Source organism: Labrus mixtus, chromosome 2 (genome assembly GCF_963584025.1).
Source record: "Labrus mixtus chromosome 2, fLabMix1.1, whole genome shotgun sequence".
Lineage (NCBI taxonomy): Eukaryota > Metazoa > Chordata > Actinopteri > Labriformes > Labridae > Labrus > Labrus mixtus.
This window is the reverse complement of record NC_083613.1, coordinates 9,144,425-9,166,439: the sequence shown is the minus strand read 5'-3', so window position 1 is coordinate 9,166,439 and position 22,015 is coordinate 9,144,425. Positions and strand designations below refer to the sequence as shown.

The window sequence follows — 22,015 nt, the reverse complement described above, 5'->3', positions numbered from 1 at the left end:
TAGGCTCCCCCAGGGGGGCCGCCAAAGATCTCAGGGATGGAACAAGGCTTTGTCTGCGGTTGTCAAAATTAGATTTGCACATATTAACTAAAATCATGATAACACACATGGTGGATAGTTTATACAAGTTCTTTTGGTATGAACGTGTGTGTGTACAGTAGGCCCCGAGCGCCTGTGGTCTAGTGGTTAGTTCGCACACCCTATGTACACAGGTTGTAGTAAATCTTCAAACGTTTGTTTGGACGTATTCTGTTGGAATTTTATCATTAAAAACTATTAATTATGTTAATTTTTGACATTAATATGTCTTCTTTTTTTCGTACAAGGCCTCAGCTTTTATAGATACAACAGGAGGGGGCTCCAAGGAAAACGGGATGGGGACCACTGGGCTGGTTGATCAAACTACCTTTTCATGGTTACCTTTATGCTCAAAAACTCATTGTCCTCTGGCATTTTAGTCCCAGATGTTTACTGAAGGTGGTTCAAAAGGGCTAGTCGGAGGATAGAGTGATGTGCAAACTAGTGAAGAACGAGAGGTCTCCATTACGTTTCAACACTGACCTGAGATTGATTGTGGGACCATAAAGTATATTGACTCAGGACTTTGTTTGCATGCCAGAACTGATTGAATTTTATCCATTTGTCTTATTTAAATTAATAAGTAACTCTTGATGTCATACTTCATGTATCAGTGCTTTCAATGACCCATTTATGTGGTTCACCAATGAATGTTTCGCATTGTCTTTGGACACACAAACAGGCGTATAAATTCTGACACTCACTGAAAGATCTTCAGCTTCAACTATTCCAGTCCTGGACTCGGCAGTAGCTCCAAGGTTAGCACAAAGATGGGTAAAGTATTGAATTGTTTGCATTGTATTGAAAATGCGGTTGAAGACGTGTCTTTTTTTCTTTTTCAGAAAGTTGATATCGTGGATGTGGGCAATAATGACGGTGCCTAGGGGTGTGTTATTACTCCTGCTTTTACAGTTTTTTACTGTAAGAACATCAGGTAAACAGTTTGACTTCATTTTATCATGTATCTTCTCTCCTATTTGTTTCTGTTAGTTGCATTTTACCACCCCAGTGATAATTTGAAGCTGTCATTCTTACATTAGTTAAATACTAAAAGTTAAGAAGTAATTTTTCAGCACCAACAGTAGTAGTAGTCTTGTCTTGCACATAATTTCAATTGTAGTCTAAGGATATCAGTATCACATTTGTATGTTTTTCAGATGTGCACTATTCTGTAAGATTAAAGCAGAAAAAACAAGTTGTTCTAAAAAAAAGTTAATGTAATTTACATCACTCTCATGTTATAGTTACTTTTTAAATTGAAAAGTTTTTATTTTACTATTCTTGTACTCTGCACAGGAACACGTGTATCCAGCTGTGATTCATGTCACGATGAAGCCGCCTGCCTCGAGTCTAAAGAAAGAGGCGACACTTTCTCAAGCCAGACGCTCTCTTGTGTCTGTAACGATGGTTTTGTAGGTGATGGCCTCATGTGTTACAATATAAAACTCTGTAGTGACTCTTCTTGCTGTAAAGAAGGTTATCAGTGGTCACCAGACAGGGGCTGTGTGGACACGGACGAGTGCTCTCTTACAGACTCCCCATGCAAACCATCTCAGGTTTGTAGAAACACTCCAGGCTCTTTCGTATGCTTGGAGCCTTCCCCCAGCTCCAGATCAGGTCCCTCCTCCCAGTCTGTCCAGTTCAGCTGTGGATCCACTGTGTGTCCTTCAGGCACAGACTGTGTCAGAATGAATGGGACTCTCCAGTGTGCTGACCCCTGCCAGGAGTACACTGTGCTGAATGATGACTGGCGCTCAACAAATAACACGTCCCCCCAGAACCTACACTGTGACAGAGATGTTAACTGGCAAGGCTGGTATCGGCTGTTTCTGGGGCAAACCAATGCTAATATTCCAGAGAGGTGTGTGGCTGAAAGAAGGTGTGGAACCCATGCTCCTCTATGGATAACAACTCCTCATCCCACACAGTCAGGTCAGATTGTGAACCGCACTGTGTGTAACTCATGGTCAGGAAGCTGCTGTCGTTTCTCCTCACACACCATCCATGTCAAGCTCTGCTATGGAAACTACTTCGTCTACAAACTTGTGCAGCCAAGCACATGTTCGCTTGCATACTGTGCAGGTATTGTTCCATTTGTAACATTAACTCTTTAACCACATATTTACATTTTTCATCTAAATCAGTTATTAAAAGAATGACTCTATTGTCCTGTTGTTCTTAATTCTGATTAGAAATGTTCCTTTAGTTAAGCAACAGTATCTCCTTGTTTTCATTGTAACCAGAGGTGAACGGAGCAACTCCTGAAAATCCTTCAACCACAGCTGATCCAAGTACAGCGACCTCTTCTGCCAGTCAGGTCAATATCACCTCCACCACAACACCCGACAACAGCTCAGCAGTTGAGGGTGAGGTCCGTCTGGTTAACAGAGGGAACCAGTCCTGCTCTGGCAGAGTAGAGATCTTCCACCGTGGACAGTGGGGGACGGTGTGTGATGATCAATGGGGCCTGGCTGATGCTCAGGTGGTGTGCAGACAGATGGGCTGTGGCAGGGCTCTGTCAGCACCATCAGTTGCCTATTTTGGACAGGGCAGTGGACCCATCTGGTTGGATGATGTCTCTTGCACAGGCAGTGAATCAAAGCTTGGAGAGTGCAGGCACAATGGGTTTGGATCACACAACTGTGGACACAATGAAGACGCTGGTGTCGTCTGTGAAGGTAAATATAATTGTTTTGATCTGTCAGAAATTCGTTATGGTATTATATTCGGCAGAGAGGAGTTAAGTAATCAGGAACCTGATGGAGAAATATGAGTTTGATGCAAATATTATTGTCATGCTCTTCAACCTTTAGTAGTCTTTGTCCTGTTGAAGTAGATAGGTAGTATGTAGTTTTAACATATATCATTGTCTTTATGATGTTGAAGAGGGTTTTACTTGTCAGACAACTATTTGATTAACATAAAATATAATCTTTACTCTTCTTAAGAATCTAGAGACTGTTACAAATGTTTTTTTAAACATCTTGTCTTCTGAAGTTGTCATGAATGTTAAAAAAACAAAACAAAGGAGGTGGACCCAATTGCAGAAACTAACGGAAATATTTACTAATAGAAATATCCAAAAAGTCCAAAAAAAAGAACACAAACCACGAGGAAACACTGACATCTACAACTAACATACAACAACTTACAATGATCTGACAACACAAGGGAAGGAACACAAAGACTAAACAGACACAGGGTAATCAGACACAGGTGAGACGTATGACACAGGTGAACACAATGAGGGCAATCAACACTGCAGGGAAACACAGAGACAGGAATTAAGACAAGAAAGACTGAGGACCAGAACTACAATATAAATCAGGAAACACTGAAGACACAAAGAGAACTCAAGAATGTAACAATAACAAAACACACTAGAACATAGAGAAACACAAGAATATGTAATTTCAAAATAAAACAGGAAACTCTAAAGACCAAACAAGGAAACATTGACACACAAGGGAAACAAGCACCACTAGAATAGACAATCATCAAGAAAGACAGAAAGTGACAACTGAGCAACACTAGGGAAGAATGATAAATTAAAACAAGGAAATCTAAACACTGAAAATACACAACTAAACAAGACCATATCATGACAGAAGTCACTCTTTCTTGTGTCTCACGTCATCAACATAATGCCTCATGTTTTCCGTCAGCTGCTGCACCAGTCAGGCTGGTCAACTCTAATAACCGCTGCTCTGGCAGAGTGGAGGTCTACCATGATGGTCGGTGGGGGACAGTGTGTGACGATGACTGGGACCTCAGGGATGCTAACGTGGTGTGTAGACAGCTGGACTGTGGCCCTCCTCGTTCAGCATTACTAAATGCAGCTTTTGGTCCGGGCAGTGGACCCATCTGGTTGGATGATGTTGGTTGTTCCGGCAACGAAACATCAATAACAGAGTGCAGACATCCAGGGCTTGGGGTCCACAACTGTAATCACGTTGAAGATGCCAGTGTCGTCTGTGAAGGTAAATGTTTATACTTTTTTTTAACACTCCTATTCTTGTTCTCCTATTTGTCTATTGAAGTGTTCTCGTAAATGAAGTCAAACACTGACCACATGTAATAGATGTTGTTTTGTAGCACTGTAGTTCAATGTGCAGTACTAGGTATAATATTTTAAATATATGGATCAAGATTTATTTCCAACTATAACATGATGCCTGTTGTGTGTGATAAATAAAGAGATCATTTGCTCATAAATATTGATAACAATGTAGACTGTAGTTGTTTACGGACTTGATAGAGACTCTTCTTTTAGGTCATCCAGGATCTAACAGTACAGTTGTACCCCCCACACCTGTTACAACACCTGGGAACATCACCTCCACCACAACACCCGACAACAGCTCAGCAGTTGAGGGTGAGGTCCGTCTGGTTAACAGAGGGAACCAGTCCTGCTCTGGCAGAGTAGAGATCTTCCACCGTGGACAGTGGGGGACGGTGTGTGATGATCAATGGGGCCTGGCTGATGCTCAGGTGGCGTGCAGACAGATGGGCTGTGGCAGGGCTCTGTCAGCACCATCAGTTGCCTATTTTGGACAGGGCAGTGGACCCATCTGGATGGATGATGTCTCTTGTACAGGCAGCGAATCAAAGCTTGGAGAGTGCAGGCACAATGGGTTTGGATCACACAACTGTGGACACAATGAAGACGCTGGTGTCGTCTGTGAAGGTAAATATAATTGTTATGATCTGTCAAAAGTAGGGCTTGACCAATATGGTATTTTTGGAGCCTATACCAATATTGATATTGGGGAGAAAAGAAAATCCATTAAAGAAATATCGGCTGATAACTTTTTGTTAGATATATGTTTGATCTGTAGAGATTAAAAAACTAATACAAGTCTATTTTGTTGATCCCTCAAATGAAGTTATCAAACACTTAAAATATATATATTATAAGGAGGACAAGATGGTCACTCCACTCAAAAGTAACTGTGCATGTACTTGCATCAGTGCTTGACAATCTGGAGAGTGATAATGCTTGTTGTAATCTATATAGCGCCCTCTGCTGGTGAAAGAGAACTTCTAGTGTAATACAATGAAACTCAAATGAAATGCTTTTTGACTGGTGAATAAATCTAGTAATATCGGCACATATGGGATAAAGTTAGCGATTACTGATAGTCACGGGATATGCTAATATTAGCCAATTAATCGGTCAGGCTCTAGTCAAAAGCTTTCTATGGTATAATATTCAGCAGAGATCTAGCTACTCATCCTTAAATAGTATTTGTTATTTTAAAATTGATATCTATAGTATGTATTTTTTAAAATATATCACTTGTCTTTGAGGGGTCAAGGATGATTTTAGTTGACGGTAATGGGTTGGATAAATATAAAACATGATCTTTACAGTACTAAAACACATAAGTTGTTACTGTTTTTTATTATATTTAAACATCTTGTCTTTTGAAGTCACTCTTTCTTGTGTCTCACGTCATCAACGTAATGCCTCATGTTTTCCGTCAGCTGCTGCACCAGTCAGGCTGGTCAACTCTAATAACCGCTGCTCTGGCAGAGTGGAGGTCTACCATGATGGTCGGTGGGGGACAGTGTGTGACGATGCCTGGGACCTCAGGGATGCTAAAGTTGTATGTAGACAGCTGGACTGTGGCCCTCCTCGTTCAGCATTACTAAATGCAGCTTTTGGACAGGGCAGTGGACCCATCTGGTTGGATGAGGTTGGTTGTTCCGGGAATGAAACATCAATAACAGAGTGCAGACATCCAGGGCTTGGGGTCCACGACTGTAGTCATGTTGAAGATGCCAGTGTTGTCTGTGAAGGTAAATGTTTACTCTTGTTTAAGTAATCGCCAATTCTTGTTGCTCATATTAAAGAGGACATATTATATCCATTTTCCACCTTTTCAAACAGTCCCCTGTGGTCTAAGTGAAACATCTGTGCTGTGCTTTGGTCAAAATATAACATGAATCAAGCACCAGAGGAGGTTTGTGACCCTGTATAAACCAGCTCTCTCAGAACGCTCCGTTTTGGTGTGTGTGTCTCTTTAAATGCAATGACCCCCTGAGATTTCCCTGTAGACATCACTCCTTTGTAACGAGAATAAAAATGGCCGATCTGCACAAGAATTTTGTTCTAGGCTGGGGATGGAGTCCATTGGTTGAGGTACCAGGGGAGGGGAAGGTATATTTTTTACCAGAATCCCACTGTGACATCACAAGGAGAGCAATTTTGAAACAGAGTATTTTTCTGTGTTGTAAGACTTATGCCTACAAAAAACGAAGGACTGGATGGGATTTATTTTACATTTTGTGGGTCGGTAGACACTCAGGTTACCCAAATATATGTTCAAAAACACTGTCGAAGTAGATTTTTCATAATATGTCCCATTTAAATTCCAATATTTGTACTAAAATGATTTTCTTTCAAATTTGTTCATAGTGAAGCGACAGTTTACAGAGTTTGTGATTTGGTTTCACAGGATATATGCATAATAATTTTTATTGTGTTCTCTTATCCTTTTATTATTTTATTTCCAGACTCTGCACTGCATGATTACCAGCTAATTTGCAGCCCTGATAAACTTCAAATGGGGCTGGATTTGGCTGACCTCACCTCAGGATTGAACCCATACTCTGGCAACTTGGCATCTCTTAATTGCTCCTGGGCCAGAGTACAAAATAACATGGTGTGGTATGAAGTAGACGCTGTGGAAGGTGCCTGTGGAAACACTCTGACGGTACAGACTTGTTTTGTTTCTTAGCCAGTGGCGGTTCTAGACCACTTTTACTGAGGGGGCCAAACTGGGGCCAGGTGAAAAATAGACAAAGATGATCGTTTAAAAAAAAATATATATATTATGCCAAATAATAGCACACATCATTAAATACCACAACATTAAATAACATGATTTATGTTTGTTTCAGTAACAGTATTTAATACTAGATTGTGAATCCGGTTGTTGAGTCAAATACTAGGGGGGTTCTTCCTTTTTGAGGGGTGGACACAGGGGGGACCAAGCTCAGTGTTACAGGGGCACTGGCCCCTGTTGGCCCCTGCCTAGAACCGCCCATGTTCTTAGCTTTTCCTTTGGAAATGAATTTCAACATTTTCTTTTGTCATGTTATTTTCCTTCAAATTGATTTTAAACATGCAGCTAAGGGAAAAAAAATAAAAATCTAGACCTCTTTAAAATATTTATCCCATTGTCCCTCTTCTTTTACTGTACTCCAAGTTAAACCTTATAGCTTTTGGTTGGTCTGAGACTAAATTTAAGGTGCACAGGGACTCATTATTCATTATCTTAAAACATTTTAAATATAGCTTCTCCCCCCTGTATGGGAAGTTTTTTCTCCCTCTCTTTGGTAATGCTTTTAATGCAGCTGCTCACAGCACTTCAACTAAAGTTTACATGTCTATGTACTTTCCGTTAATTCAATCAACCCCTGTTTTTCAGACCAACCGCACACATGCGATCTACTCCAACAGTTTATTTGTCTACCCTGTTATCAATGGGTCCTTTAACCTTCCTGTGAGCATCCCCTTCTCCTGTGCATATCCCCTGGAAACAGACACCAGCCTGAATGTGGCTATCAGACCATTCCTGCCGTAAGTAGCCTCCCTCTTATTGATTGCTACGAACTATGCACTAGTCAATATGTCATGTGAACTGTTTAACTAATACCTGATAATACTTCTGAGATCAAATGTTGATATTAACTATATAACCAGGTGAATCATTTTTGATACACATGTCCTCAGTGAGTTCCTTTAGTTACATACAGCACATAGATAATCCACCAGGGGGCCCCGTTAAACCTTTGGCATATGAAAAAAGAAGGTTGTCAGTTAGTGACAAAATGTACACTACATTTGCCATTTAAAAAAAAAGATAAAGCAAGGAAAACATTGTCACTAAAATTTTTATATTCTTCATCATTTTCATATTTTAAGTTTTGTGACTTATTTTGTACCTAATATAAACAGCGGGTAGGCCTTTGTTGTATGTACGCAATCTTTAGATGGCAAATACGTACAGCAATGAAGATGTTAAAAAATACAAAGCAGTCAGCAAATGGAAAATTAAAGGCGAGGGGATTTGAACCTCCAGTGGTCAAAATATAAAAATATTTCTTATTATCATGGCCCTATCCTTAACATTCTCGGTGTATCAATACGTGTATGTGTACATCATTATGAGTTTTATTGCCCATTATTTTTGTTAAGTAGCTTCTTGTCCAGCCCCCTGTTTTTAATGAACTGGATAAATCTGGTCAGCCATTTTTCAGCCCATAATTTAAATGTATCATCTATTGTTTTTGGTTTGAAGTCTCTGTCACTTGTAATTTCTCTCAAGTACACCAGGTCTTTTTGGAGTTGCTTTGTTCGTGTAACTTTTACCCAGGCTCTTAATGTACTGCTAATGAAGATGTTGTCTATTCTATCGGAGGTAAGATTAGTTACTTTTGTAAATATGCATTCATTTGTAAATGCATATGCTCCTTTTATATGAATGCTCCTTTTATTTGGGCACCTACGTAGTAGTTAGAGAGGTTTGGTAGGGCTAGTCCTCCAGATGTTTTTAAATCGAGCTTTTATCCCTCCCCAAACAAAAACCAGGCTTGATGAATAAAAACACAGTTGTGCTGGTTTGATCTAAAAGTCAGTGATGTCATATTTTTTAAAATCAAATTCAAAGTGTAAATTGCCATAGCAATATTAAACCAAGAATGTGATGGTATCACGGTGAATGAAAGCAGTGTTGTAGGGTTTGTGTCAGCAGCATGAGTATACAGGATGTCTAACCTATAACCCACTTTAAATAACATTATAGTCTACAGTGTAGGTTTTTTTCTGTATGAAAAAGAGAAACATGCTTTGTACAGCACTAAACCCTGTTAATAAAGTGTTTGAGTGAGGTCCAAACACACGTTTTGTTGGACAGTCAGCTATTTGAATTTATCCCAGAGTAATCCCATTGTTGTACTGTAAAGTCGATCCCTCTTCTCTCGCTTTGTCCTACCCTAACCCATCATCAAATTATTCTGGACAGGAACATTTTTATTCCACTGCCTGTTGTCTGTATCAGCATGAATACATAAACTACTACAACCACAAAACCAGATTATTCAGAAATCATTTTGATTGTACAAAATTAAAGGTCCTATATGTAACTTTTTACATGTATAAATCGTTTTTTATTGCCCATTAATAAGCGAACGGTTAACTGATGTGAAAAAGTAAATGTTCACTGTCTATCTATGTTCCTGTATGAAACACTCCGCTCCGCTTACAGAGATCAACAGTAGTGCCTGCCGGGACTGTCGTTTGTAGGATGGAGAATGAATCTAATATGGAATCTGTTAGTACAAATAAACGACCGGCCTCAAGCAGAACACAGACTCCTTCACAGACTTTCACATGTGTATGACCACTTACCTCCTCTGTAAACATTATGCCGTTAAATATCCAGTGTTTCGCGGCCGATGATGATGCTCGTTTGTGTACGTACGAGCACGTATGACGAGCATGCGAGCGAGAGCAAGCAACAGGTTACTGGTGCAGTTCACCTAACGGCCTGCAGTGTCACTACAAACGCAGTATTTTTGAAAGTTACATATAGCCCCTTTAAGATGTTTAATTGAAAATCAATTCAAACTTACTTTCTTTGTAGGTCTTCAGGGGGTATTTTAGGATCTGGTGCCGGACCCAGTGCCGCCATGTCTCTTTTCCGTAACGCCGCCTTCACTGAGACTTTCCCAGCTGGAGGGGTCAACCTGCCACTGGGTTCACCTTTGTACGTGGGTGTCTCTGTAACAGAAAGAGAGCTCAGATTTGTTGTTGTTCTGGAGGAATGCTACGCCTCTCACTCATCCGATCCTCACTATTACCAGCGATACTCTCTCATCCAGAACAAGTGAGTGTCCCTCTTCTCTTTAGACTCAGAACATTGTTTGTGGAGTTAAACTGAAATGGAGAAAAGTGAGATGTAGTGTAATATGCTTTATGGACTTGGTGAGCTCTTTTCGTTCTCTCTGCCAGGTGTCCGACCGATGCCCGACAGGTGTCTGTGATTGAGAGTGGCATGTCTTTGCGTGCTCGTTTCTCTGCCCTGCTCTTCCTGCTGGAGGACGATTATAGAGCCATTTATCTTCACTGCAACATAAGCCTGTGTGACCGAGAGAGATTTCACTGTGTCCCAGTAAGTCAAACAGTTCACTTCATCAATGAGTTGTTCATCCATAATCACTGCTGCTTAAAAAAATGGACCGTGACGATATCTGCTCTTTCTGTATCCTCTCCACCATGAAGTCCTGTCGAAGGAGGACATATCGCTCTGTTTCCAGCTCTGTTGCTATGGACCGTGTCACCATTGGACCAATTGCTTGTAAGTAAAAATATGATTTAGTCTGAGGGCTGATGTCCCAACACAAGAAACTGTGTGGAAATAACAAGCATGTTTTTGTTATTTCTCTTTCCTAATCTTTAGGGGACAAGTCAACTAAGTGAGCTGGTTACACCAAAACATCCCATAATGTCATATCATGAAGACGTTTCTCTTATACACAAGACATGAAACTATTTTAAAAACTGGTTTAACCTTTTATAATCAAACTTTTCACACTCACACACAGCCTGCTCTGATTCTTCTGTCCTTTGTAATGATTGTGTAACAAATCAACAATAACAAAGAAATAATAAAATGTATTAAAAAAAACATGTTACCAAACTCTTCTTCACTGCTGTGGTCATTTCGGGACCAATTCTTGAACCAATATTGTTTGAAAGTAGATTATTAAAATAATGACAGATTTTCCAAGTTAGGTGTAAACTGTAGCCTATTATGCAAGTTTGCAGGTGTTATAAATAAACACTTAAAAAAAAGATTACCCTGATTGTTGAATATGTCAGACTTTACAAATCCTGCCCATCTGTGCATGAAGAGGTATTTTATGTAGATAGATTAAATATTAGAAAAATACAATATGTTGATTCTTTTTTTTCACATATCCCATGGAACTTTTATTGACAAAAAAAGTGACCAACGTTCCCCAGTCGGGTTCAGGGTTTGGAGCACTTCAAAGACTTCAAGTAAAATTCTCGAGAAACTGAGTTTGTCTTTAATTCCCTTTCAAATTAGATATTTTGAAATAACTAATTTGAGGTGTTTTGTTTTTCTTGCTTGCTGTAGAATTACTTCACTTCAGTATTCACCATCTTGTTTACCAGGGTTTTAAAAGTTGATCTCAGCTAATAGCATAACATCAGTATCTTCTAGAGCAGGGGTGGGCAAACTTTTTGACTCGCGGGCCACAATGGGCTCTAAAATTTGACAGAGGGGCCGGGCCAGGAACAGATGGATGGAGTGTTTGTGTGAACTAATATAAATGACATGTAAAAGCCATTACATGAAAGGATTTGGCCTTTAACAGGTAGCAAAGCATGAATATGCAAGGCTCATTGTACAAATTGATTTCCAAATGCATTCATTTAATTAAATTAAATTTTAATAAACACAGTAGAGAAACTCACGTTCAGTTTCAGTGGGAACAGTGTTGTTGATCTCCCTTTTTTTGCCAATGCATTAAAGTCTGGAGTTAGTTTTGTAGTGGTAATTCTCAGGATAGATCCGAGGTGTTGGTCAGTTAACTTGGATCTGTGAGGGGCTTTGTTGATGTTCATGACGCTGAATGTCTGCTCACATACGTAGGTATATTGCTTAGCTCAGGAAATTTGACGGATTTCCCCATTAACTCCAAAAATGCGCTGATCTCCTCTTTCAGCTCCCACACTCGTTGAAACACTTTGCCCAAACTTAACCAGCGGACACCAGAGTGGTACAGTAAGTCCTGATGATCCGCATCAGTTTCCTCCAGGAACATAATAAACTGACGATGCTGAAGTCCACTTGCTCGTATAAAGTTAACAAGTTTTACAACTGGATTCACGACATGATTAAGCTGCAATACAGACTTACACAGAGATTCCTGATGGATGATGCAGTGAAGGAAAATAACATCCTGGTCAGGGTTTTCCTCTTTCACTTTATCCTGGATTCTTTTCAGCAGCCCAACATGTTTTCCAGTTAAATTTGGCAATCCATCCGTTGTGACATTGGCAAGTTTACTCCAAGGTAGCTTGATTCTCTCGATGACAGCAGACACCTGGTTATACAAGTCCTGTCCTCGCGTTTTTCCTTTCAGGGACTCCATGGTCAAAAACTCCTCTGTTATCTCAAAACTGTCATTAATCCCTCAGATAAAAATGAGGAGCTGAGCAGTGTCTTTCACGTCATTACTTTCATCCAGCGCTAGTGAATATAACTTAAAGGACTCAGCCTTTTTGTTTAATTCTCTGGCTATATCTTCATCAATCAGTTCCACACAGTGAGTCACAGTCCTGCGTGATAAACTGATTTTTTCAAACTGGCCTTGGCTCTCCGGACACAAGAGACCTGCTGTCTCTATCATGCATTCTTTTAAAAACTCACCTTCGGAGAAAGGCTTGCTAGCCTTTGCTAATTTGAATGCCAGCAAAAAACTTGCCTTGGTAGTTGACTCTTGAATCGCAGTTTGTTGGTGAAAAAAATGTTGCTGAGTCTGTAAATTATCCTTCGACCTCTGAGCCGCAGCCGCCCGTTCTTGCGTGGACTGCTTGCTAGCGTAGTTAGCATGCTTCGTAGCAAAGTGACGGCTGATACTGTACTCTTTGAAAACTGCGACAGTTTCTTGGCATATCAGGCATACAGCCTTTGATCGGACTTCAGTGAAAAAATATTTAGTTGTCCACTCCGTATTAAACACTCGGCATTCACTGTCCACTTTTCTTTTCTTTGATCCGCTCATTTTTACAGAAGGGCTCATACGGGTTCATAGGGCAAAGCGAAAAAGTGAAGAAGGGCGTAATACACCACACTCTGAAGTGCGCCATCTATTGGGGAAACGCGGGCATTACAGGGGAAAACGAACGAGGTTTAATTATAATAACATTTTATTTCATAATAATATAATTTGGACAAGTTCGGCGGGCCAGATTAAAAAGCCCAACGGGCCGTAGTTTGCCCACGCCTGTTCTAGAGCCTGACTGATAAATCGGCCAGCCAATAATATCGGCTGATTTTAGCATATCCAGTGACTAATTTTATTGTAGATATGCGCCGATATTACTAGATTTATTCACGAGCAGTTCTCTTTCACCAGTGGAGGGCGCTATATGGATTATAACAAGCATGATCACTCTCCTGAGTGTCAAGTGGTGATACACGTCCATGCTCAGTTACTTTCCAGTTCAGTGACCATCTTGTCTACCTGGTCTATCTTTTCCACAAGTGTATTTGGGTTGTATCTGCATTTGAGGGATCAACATTAATGTTTTTATCTATATTTTGATCTATATCTGCAGATTGAAAATAGACCTAAGGAAGATATCAGCTGATATAGCGGTATCAGATTTTTCCCCTCCCAAATATTGATATCAGTATCGGCCCCAAAATTCCTGTATCGGTCGGGCCCTAGTATCTTTATCAAGGATTAAACCATATTTTTGTTCAATTTGTCCCAACAAACTCAGTCTTAAACCCTTTTACAGTTTTCACCACTGAACAATGAAGGTTAACATTCAGAAGGTTATTGAACAGACTGAAATAACATTGAAGCCTCTTCAATACCTACAAAAGGAAACCAGACCATCACAGACAAATTATACTTTTTCTTTAAAGTAAATCTTAGTACCTGTAACCGCTGCCACCGGGTAGGTACAGCACACTGCAGAAACAGAGAAACAGAAAGAGTGTCAGGCTGTAAGGTTTGTCAAAGGGTCTATATACATGGCAACATAACACGGCTTTAAAAATAATAATAAGAGGAGTAGAAAGTAGAAGGGGGCAGGTGAAATCATGATGTATTGGTACAAATAGTGCAGCCATTGAATTTGTCCATGAGGGAGAGAAATGTAAGGGAGGTAGGCAGGAGTCAGGCTATCTAAAGGGTGCTGGTGATTGGGAGATGCAGGTGGATTTGAAAACACATTTTTCCACAGGAAATAGTTTGCACTAGCCTGAGGCCTGACATAGTATTATGGTCTGTGAGTCAGAGGATAGTTTATCCTGTTTCTACAAACTCTCTACAGACTCAACTCTTTTTTTTTCTCTTGTGTAATGTTAGCACCAGGAATAGTTTCATTTTTTGTTTGTTTGTTTGCTTGGCCTTTTTTACAGAAGGATGCAATAGCTCAGAGAAGTTCTTCAGCTGGGTATAATGGACGCTGAGAGATAGCATTAAGGAGGGTGGCTCTGGGACGCCGGAGCTTACTGCCAAGTCTTTCAGAGGTGTCGTGGGTCTAACTTGATGAAACACTGCTGGGTGGGAGTTTCCTATTGGATAACCTGACTAATGTGCTGGCTCTCACTCCCCCTTTAGTTTCATGGTTGGGTTATGGTGGCCATAAGGGCAATGTGGTGGGATTGGCATTGGGATGAGTGTGTGTGTGTGTGTGTGTGTGTGTGTGTGTGTGTGTGTATCCTTTTTATTAGGGCACAAGTATCTTTTGTTTGTTTTTTATTAAACCTGCTTTGGTGCTCTATGAATAAACCATGTTCAGTTAGTGAGTCTTAAAGAAATATCCATTAACACTGACAACAGTGGATCAAAAGCCCATCCATCCAATAAGTCAGTATGTTGTGTGTCTTTAGAATGAGACGATAGTGCCATCTGATTTCTGATCCATTTCTTTCAGTGCATGTTTATATAATGACCTGATAGTTGTAATTGTTGTTTGGTTGGCCTGGCCCCAAACAGTTATACAGTATGATAAGTGAGGAAAAAATCATGGCATGCATATACTGCTGTGTTGCTTTTAGTGGTATATGTTTATCAATCTCTATTCTATTCTAAAATTATCATTAATTTTATTTTTATGGAGAAACACATAGTTTAAGGTGAGATGATTATTTTGAAGCCACTTTGACACACGTTGTGGAAATATTTGTGAGTTGTTGAATAAAGATCTGAATTGCAATGAACTGTCCTCGAGAGATTTTTTATTCTTGCAAGAAGGAGCAAATACACAGAATGTGACAAGGTACAGTCTCCCAGAATCTCAAAGAGGCAAAAGGCACACCTCTCAAAAGGGAAGGGTGGAGACAGAAAAACTCTGTTGTAGGAAAGGTTAAGAGTTTTGCGCTAAACATAGTTGATACAGTTACTGTATTCTTATAAAAACAAGACAGGGCGTTCGCATGAAGATTTCGTACAAAAGCAGAAGTTCATGCAGGGGTTTCATGTAAAAGCAGAAATTCATCCAGATGTTTCATGTAAAAGCAGGATATGTGTAGGCTAGTTGTGATTGGAACAGTGTTCTACAGCAAACATACAGTTTTACAGTAATGTTATTTTAGCATATCCACATAATGTATTTTTCATTCCGTTTTCCTAATTTTGATTACGTTAATCGCAAGTACAAAATTACTACATTTGAAAATACACACCAAAATAATCACAACAAAACAATGGAAACTTACATGACCATTATTCTACATCAGATAATATGACCCTGGGACAAGCAGTTTAAAATACATCATCATAAGAATGGCATGTGAGAAATGAGCAATGCTGTTTCTGCGGACATAGCCAGACTTTGGTTGGTGGTGATTGGAGGGGGCTTTAGTTTCTTGGATTGGACTTCAAGCAACAGAATAGAGGAGGTGACTACTCCAGTGATGAGGAAGAGGGCGAGTGTGGTGCCACAGAGGCCACACGCACCTGGATGCCAGGGGCATTGTTCAATGATGGATGCTTCTTCTGGCTGGGTATTGTGTTCGTCCAGCTGGTTTGTCTATGACCAATTAGGGGAGAGGTTGCTAGCACTTCACCCAGCAGAAGGCTGGGCCTGCGGTGGAGTGGTGTCGGGTGGGTCAGTGGGATCAGGGACCTTTTTATAGTGGCTGGCGTGGATCCACGTGGCTCTCTCAGCTATCTTGAGGGTGGGTTGTCAGGACACCGTTTAGCTCGCCAGTTCTTCCTCCGGAAGTCCTTGGCCACATCGTAGGACTTGGCTGCGGCAAGTGTAGGGGAACCCGTGGCTGGGCGTGGGAGTGCAGATGCAACCTGCTTTCTGACATTGGAGAGGGTGGAGGACAGGTTAAGACAGTATTTCAGCATGTCATTTTCACAGAGAGAGGAAGAAGGTAATGCATGTGTAGGCTGCTCGACGCCGACATGTGGTGGTGCTGGAAGGAGGATTTCAAATGGGCTTGGGTTAGAGCGCGCTCTTCTCCTCATCCTCATGTACATCAGCACCAGTGCTTTGGTCCATGGCAGGACGGTTTCTTCATAGGTTTACCATCAGATTTTAGAAATTTGTGATGTTTCACATAAGTAAACGACACCAGACTCATAGCTGGAGTCTGTGTAAATAGTAACGGATTTGTTACACCGCTACACAAACCCACAGCTAAAAGCTTTCATGGAGCCTGACTCTAAGGCCAGTGAGCCCGTAACTTAGTGCCTCTCCTTACGTGTTGCGTTAAACGTGAAGGTGTATTCTGCCTTACCTGAATGTGTGCAACTGTCCTCTCTGTTTAAGGGGTGCGTGCAGGTGACTCACCACCAAGATCCTCGTTCGTGCCGAAACCAACACACGCCCAATCCACGGAGTCATTTGGGTGCAATCTCCCCCGCCAGCCCGCACTCTTTCATACCAGTTTCGATTATTTGCAAAAGAAACGTAAAGTGTCGAAAAAAAAAAAGCTATATTTCAGAGTCAGTCTCTCAGGTGTCTTGCGTCCTGGCGTCTCCCTCATGGCGTCCCTTCCAATCAAAACCAATGGCTGGAGAATCCCCTCCAGTAAACCATCCTGTTACCATTGATATTTGGACCAGATGAAGGGCTTTTTCTTTTGATTCAGCTTTTCCTGTTTGTTGTGCTTGAAATTGTTTTTCAGCATGCTTTGCGTGTCTCACCACCTCATCCAGTCTGGCGTCCTCATAGCCAATGCAAGAGGCATGAGTGAGAGAGGAGAAGGGGGAGCAGTCCCTCGAGGAAACACAGTTTCAGATGGTTTTCCCAGGGGCCCATGTTGTTGTTGATAATGAGATATAGGCAATGATAGTAGACTGGCACTGTTTCCTCTTTCTACTGCTTGCAGGAGGTGACTTTGGACAGGTCCGATCAGGTCGGGTATTGGAGGACCCGATGTAGAGGTGGGAGTGGACGAGGGATGGAAAGGATTGGTTGGGGAAGTTGAGCTTATTGACCAGGAGTTTGCAGCCAATGAGGTCTGTCCATAGTCGGTTGATGGATCGGATTGTACATATTCACATATATAACTGTGTCGTCTGCATACATTTGACAGCTGACTCTTTTGCAGCTGTCTGGTAAATCATTGAGCTAAAAAGTAAGGGCCCTAAAATGGAACATTGTGGAATTCCCATTCTGCAAGTTTGAACAGATGACTGAGTGGAATTTATTCTTTCATGCTGCTCTCTGCATTCAAGATACATTTGAAACCAAAATTAGAAAAAACATTTTTTTGCAGATTATTTCGGAGAATGTCATAATTCACAGTATTAAAGGCTTTTTCAAGTCCAAAAATACTGCTCCTACTACACTGCCTTCAACCAATGACTGTTTTATTGTTTCAGTAAGGTAACAGTTTGCCCACTCTGTTGAGTACCTTTGTCTAAAACCAAATTGTTTGGGGTGCAGAAGGTTACTACTTTCAAGGTAGTCGACAACAGTTTTTTCAAGAGTGTGGGTAAGAAGGAAATTGGTCTGTAGTTAAAGATCTGGTCAGGTGCTCCAGCCTGAGGAATTGGAATTTATAATTGTTGTTTTTCATTCCAATTTATTAGTACTGATGGATAAGTTTACCATATGTGTAACTGGTGTTGATAGACGAGCGCTATGTGTTTTTTTTTACAAAAAAAGGTATCCAAGCCAAAAATATCCTTGGCCTTTGATTGCCTTAACTGAGTGATAACTTTAACAGTCTCGCTGTGATTTGTCTTTTTTTATATAAAAGGACGTTGAGATGTCTCTTGATACATCTTGTTCACTGCACAGGTTTAAAACTTGCTGCCAGTTCCTAAGCTGATTTAATAAAAAAATGTATTACATTTATTTGCAATTTCAATTATATGATTACAAATTCTTCCACTTATTTCAATTCCACTATTGATTTTTTTGGGGTTAATTGTTCGGTTGGTTAAATTATTGAGATGTTTCCAAAGTGCTGAGCTTTTCTCTTCCAAGTCAGCAATCAATTTGATGAAGTAACTGGTTATTGCACAATGCAGCTCTTTCACTACCCTATCTTTTAGCCCTTTAAAAACAAGTGTGTCTGCATGAGTTTGTGAGTTGTTCATGAGTTGTGCATGAAGATTGTTTGAGCGCAAGGTCTCTTTTTTTCATCAGCAGATTAATACTCTTGATCAGCCACAGTAAGGCCCTTTTACATTGTGGATGCTTCAATGACTGAGTTTATTTCTGAATCACATCAGTAAGCATTTTCATCATTGTAAAACAAAAATAATCAAAATTTTGAATGTCTGTAACATTTTCCCAATTAATATTCTGCAATTGATTTTCAAATTGGAATTTTTTGTTGCTGGGAATGCCTGTGGACTCTGGTTTATGAGAATCATTGTAGAAGGCTTGTAAATGTTTTTTGGATAATTTTCTCACTCAGGTCTGTAATGAAATTGTATGTATTTGTAATGTGCTCAAGTCTATTCATGAAGATCAAGTCAATTGGGGTTTTACTGAGTTTAGTAAGCCTGGTCGGTTATTTGATTATTTCTTGAAAACTATGTTTTGAACAGATCATTTTCACTTTTTGCTTACTGCTCTAATATACCCCCCCTCACTGTCTGTCTCTTCTACAACAAACATAACCAGGTACATGTGTTGGGATATTATTACTGTTGATCCAGGATTAACTGAGACAAAGATTATCCAGATAAGAGTCCATTAATAAATGTTTAACCTGATCTATTTTTGATAAAATGTGTAGAATATTCGAGTGTTCTTCAGCGATTCCCCTTGGTTTGCTCTTTGAGTCCCAGATAACTTTAGCATGATTTACAGTCTAGAAAAATCTGAATAGTCTTTGTTTACCTAAACTGTGGTAGCTGAGCTGCTGCTGGGGCCTAGCTCCAAGGTCAGCACAAAGATGGGTAGAGTATTGAATTTTATGCATCTCATTGAAAATGTGGTTTCAGACATGCCTTTTTTTCCTTTTCAGAAAGTTAATATCGTGGATGTGGACAATAATGACGGTGCCTAGGGGTGTGTTTTTACTCCTGCTTTTACAGTGTTTTACCGTAAAAACATCAGGTATACCATCTGACTTCATTTTATCATGTATCTTTTCTCCTATTTGACTTGTCATGTGCTTCAATTAAACGCATTTGATCAAATGAATTAGTTCATTTGTTTCCCGACACACAAACCAAACTGATGACACTACATATGTGGGGGTTTCGAAGACCAATTAATAAGAATGTGATACTCAACTTTTTCACAGTATAAGCCTACCCCGCTAAAAATTCTTATGATATTTAATTCTGTTAGTGTTGCATTTTACTACTCCAGTGATAATGTATATCAGCTATTCTTACATTATTTAAATACTAACAGTTTAGATGTCATTTTTCTGCACCACCAGTAGTTCTTGTCTTGCACTTAATTTCAAGTATTTCCAAGAAAGTAAGAAATCATCACGTTTGTAGGTTTTCCAGATATGCACTATTCTGTGGTGAGATTTGAGCAGAAAAAACAAGTTGTTCTAAAGGAAAAAAACAATGTAATTTACATCACTTTTATGTAATAGAGTTACTTTTTAAATTGAAAAGTTTTTATTTGACTATTCTTGTACTCTGCACAGGAACACGTGTCTCCAGCTGTGATTCATGTCACGGTGAAGCCGCCTGCCTCGAGTCTAGAGGAAGAGGCGACATGTCAAGGCAGATACTCTCTTGTGTCTGTAACGATGGTTTTGTAGGTGATGGCCTCATGTGTTACAATATAAAACTCTGTAGTGACTCTTCTTGCTGTAAAGAAGGTTATCAGTGGTCACCAGACAGGGGCTGTGTGGACACGGACGAGTGCTCTCTTACAGACTCCCCATGCAAACTATCTCAGGTTTGTAGAAACACTCCAGGCTCTTTCGTATGCTTGGAGCCTTCCCCCAGCTCCAGATCAGGTCCCTCCTCCCAGTCTGTCCAGTTCAGCTGTGGATCCACTGTGTGTCCTTCAGGCACAGACTGTGTCAGAATGAATGGGACTCTCCAGTGTGCTGACCCCTGCCAGGAGTACACTGTGCTGAATGATGACTGGCGCTCAACAAATAACACGTCCCCCCAGAACCCACGCTGTGACCGAAATGTTAACTGGCAAGGCTGGTATCGGCTGTTTCTGGGGCAAACCAGTGCTAATATTCCAGAGAGGTGTGTGGCTGAAAACAGTTGTGGAACCAATGCTCCTCTATGGATAAAAACCCCTCATCCCACACAGTCAGGTCAGATTGTGAGCCGCACTGTGTGTAACTCATGGTCAGGAAGCTGCTGTCGTTTCTCCTCACACACCATCCATGTCAAGCTCTGCTATGGAAACTACTTTGTCTACAAACTTGTGCAGCCAAGCACATGTTCGCTTGCATACTGTGCAGGTATTGTTCCATTTGTAACATTAACTCTTTAACCACATATTTACATTTTTCATCTAAATCAGTTATTAAAAGAATTGTCTTGTTGTTCTTAATTCTGATTAGAAATTTTCCTTTAGTTAAGCAACAGTATCTCCTTGTTTTCATTGTAACCAGAGGTGAACGAAGCAACTCCTGAAAATCCTTCAACCACAGCTGATCCAAGTACAGCGACCTCTTCTGCCAGTCAGGTCAATATCACCTCCACCACAACACCCGACAACAGCTCAGCAGTTGAGGGTGAGGTCTGTCTGGTTAACAGAGGGAACCAGTCCTGCTCTGGCAGAGTAGAGATCTTCCACCGTGGACAGTGGGGGACGGTGTGTGATGATCAATGGGGCCTGGCTGATGCTCAGGTGGTGTGCAGACAGATGGGCTGTGGCAGGGCTCTGTCAGCACCATCAGTTGCCTATTTTGGACAGGGCAGTGGACCCATCTGGATGGATGATGTCCTTTCCCTGGATGTTCACCGGTGTGGGAGAAGTGGGTCTGCGCCTGCGGAAGTCCACCACCAGGTCTTTGGTTTTACCCGCGTTTATCTGGAGGCAGTTCCGCTGGTTGCGGCAGAGCGCCGTCTGCCTCCTGTTCCTGTTCCAGCAGAGCGCCGTCTGCTCCCTGTTCCTGTTCCAGCAGAGCGCTGTCTGCCTTTTTGTGTTTTGGAATTTTGATCTTTATTTTAAAGAAATAGTTTTTTGTTTCCGCACTTGGGTCCACCTCCCTTGTTTCACACCGCACCGTAACACCTCGTCCCCATCAGTGATTAGGCAGACAATGGCAGAGTCATCAGAGAACTTCTGCAGGTGACAGTTAGGTGTCTTATGGGAGAAGTCTGCAGTGTACAGGGTGAAAAGGAAGGGAGCCAAGACGGGCCCCTGTGGGGCCCCTGTTCTGCAGATGACCCGGTCAGACACACAGTCCGTGTCCTCACAAACTGTGGCCGGTTGGTCAGATAGTCCAGGAGCCAGGATGTGAGGTGCAGGTCGACTCCTGTGTGTTCCAGCTTGTCCCTCAGAAGCATGGGCTGTATGGTGTTGAAAGCACTGGAGAAATCATAGAACATGATCCTCACAGTGCTCCCAGCCCTCTCCAGGTGTGAGAGAGATGTCTGCATGAGGTAGATGACAGCATCATCCACCCCGATGCCTGGCTGATAGGCGAACTGCAGTGGGTCCATTGATGAGCTCACCAGGGGGCGCAGATGGTGAAGGACCAACCTCTCCCAGGTCTTCATCAGGTGTGACGTCAGTGCCACTGGC

The 22,015-nt window shown here is 41.1% G+C and overlaps 2 protein-coding genes and 1 long non-coding RNA gene across 5 annotated transcripts; all 3 read left to right on the top strand.

The window, feature by feature from the left end:
* The first annotated feature begins 724 nt into the window (after nucleotides 1–724).
* Nucleotides 725–10,792, top strand: LOC132983824 (uromodulin-like). 3 transcript variants are annotated; one of them, XM_061050337.1, is made up of 13 exons: nucleotides 725–836; nucleotides 921–1,012; nucleotides 1,375–2,160; nucleotides 2,322–2,756; nucleotides 3,744–4,058; nucleotides 4,352–4,765; nucleotides 5,566–5,880; nucleotides 6,598–6,797; nucleotides 7,515–7,666; nucleotides 9,732–9,974; nucleotides 10,100–10,259; nucleotides 10,370–10,445; nucleotides 10,548–10,792. In XM_061050337.1, the coding sequence occupies exons 2-13, from the start codon at nucleotides 937–939 to the stop codon at nucleotides 10,565–10,567; spliced, it is 3,192 nt and encodes a 1,063-aa protein (XP_060906320.1). In that variant the 5' UTR covers nucleotides 725–836; nucleotides 921–936; the 3' UTR covers nucleotides 10,568–10,792. The 3 variants fall into 3 exon arrangements, 1 of the variants encoding a protein (XP_060906320.1); XR_009674880.1 differs by having other exon boundaries at nucleotides 4,361–4,765; nucleotides 10,100–10,445; XR_009674879.1 differs by having other exon boundaries at nucleotides 10,100–10,445.
* Nucleotides 2,763–3,430, top strand: LOC132983985 (uncharacterized). Its single transcript, XR_009674893.1, has 2 exons — nucleotides 2,763–3,312; nucleotides 3,344–3,430. It is a non-coding gene; the product is annotated as an uncharacterized LOC132983985 (long non-coding RNA).
* A 7,642-nt stretch (nucleotides 10,793–18,434) lies between the features above and the next one.
* LOC132954134 (uromodulin-like) lies at nucleotides 18,435–21,523 on the top strand. Its single transcript, XM_061026610.1, has 5 exons — nucleotides 18,435–18,495; nucleotides 19,299–19,390; nucleotides 19,941–20,723; nucleotides 20,877–21,231; nucleotides 21,517–21,523. The coding sequence occupies exons 2-5, from the start codon at nucleotides 19,315–19,317 to the stop codon at nucleotides 21,521–21,523; spliced, it is 1,221 nt and encodes a 406-aa protein (XP_060882593.1). The 5' UTR covers nucleotides 18,435–18,495; nucleotides 19,299–19,314.
* The last annotated feature ends 492 nt before the right edge of the window (nucleotides 21,524–22,015 follow it).

Coding starts and splice junctions, on each gene's coding strand:
- LOC132983824 (XM_061050337.1), top strand. CDS start 937: ATGTGGGCAATAATGACGGTGCCTAGGGGTGTGTTATTACTCCTGCTT. Junction 1,013..1,374: donor TTTTACTGTAAGAACATCAG/GTAAACAGTTTG, acceptor TACTCTGCACAG/GAACACGTGTATCCAGCTGT. Junction 6,798..7,514: donor CCTGTGGAAACACTCTGACG/GTACAGACTTGT, acceptor CCTGTTTTTCAG/ACCAACCGCACACATGCGAT.
- LOC132954134 (XM_061026610.1), top strand. CDS start 19,315: ATGTGGACAATAATGACGGTGCCTAGGGGTGTGTTTTTACTCCTGCTT. Junction 19,391..19,940: donor TTTTACCGTAAAAACATCAG/GTATACCATCTG, acceptor TACTCTGCACAG/GAACACGTGTCTCCAGCTGT. Junction 20,724..20,876: donor TTCGCTTGCATACTGTGCAG/GTATTGTTCCAT, acceptor CATTGTAACCAG/AGGTGAACGAAGCAACTCCT.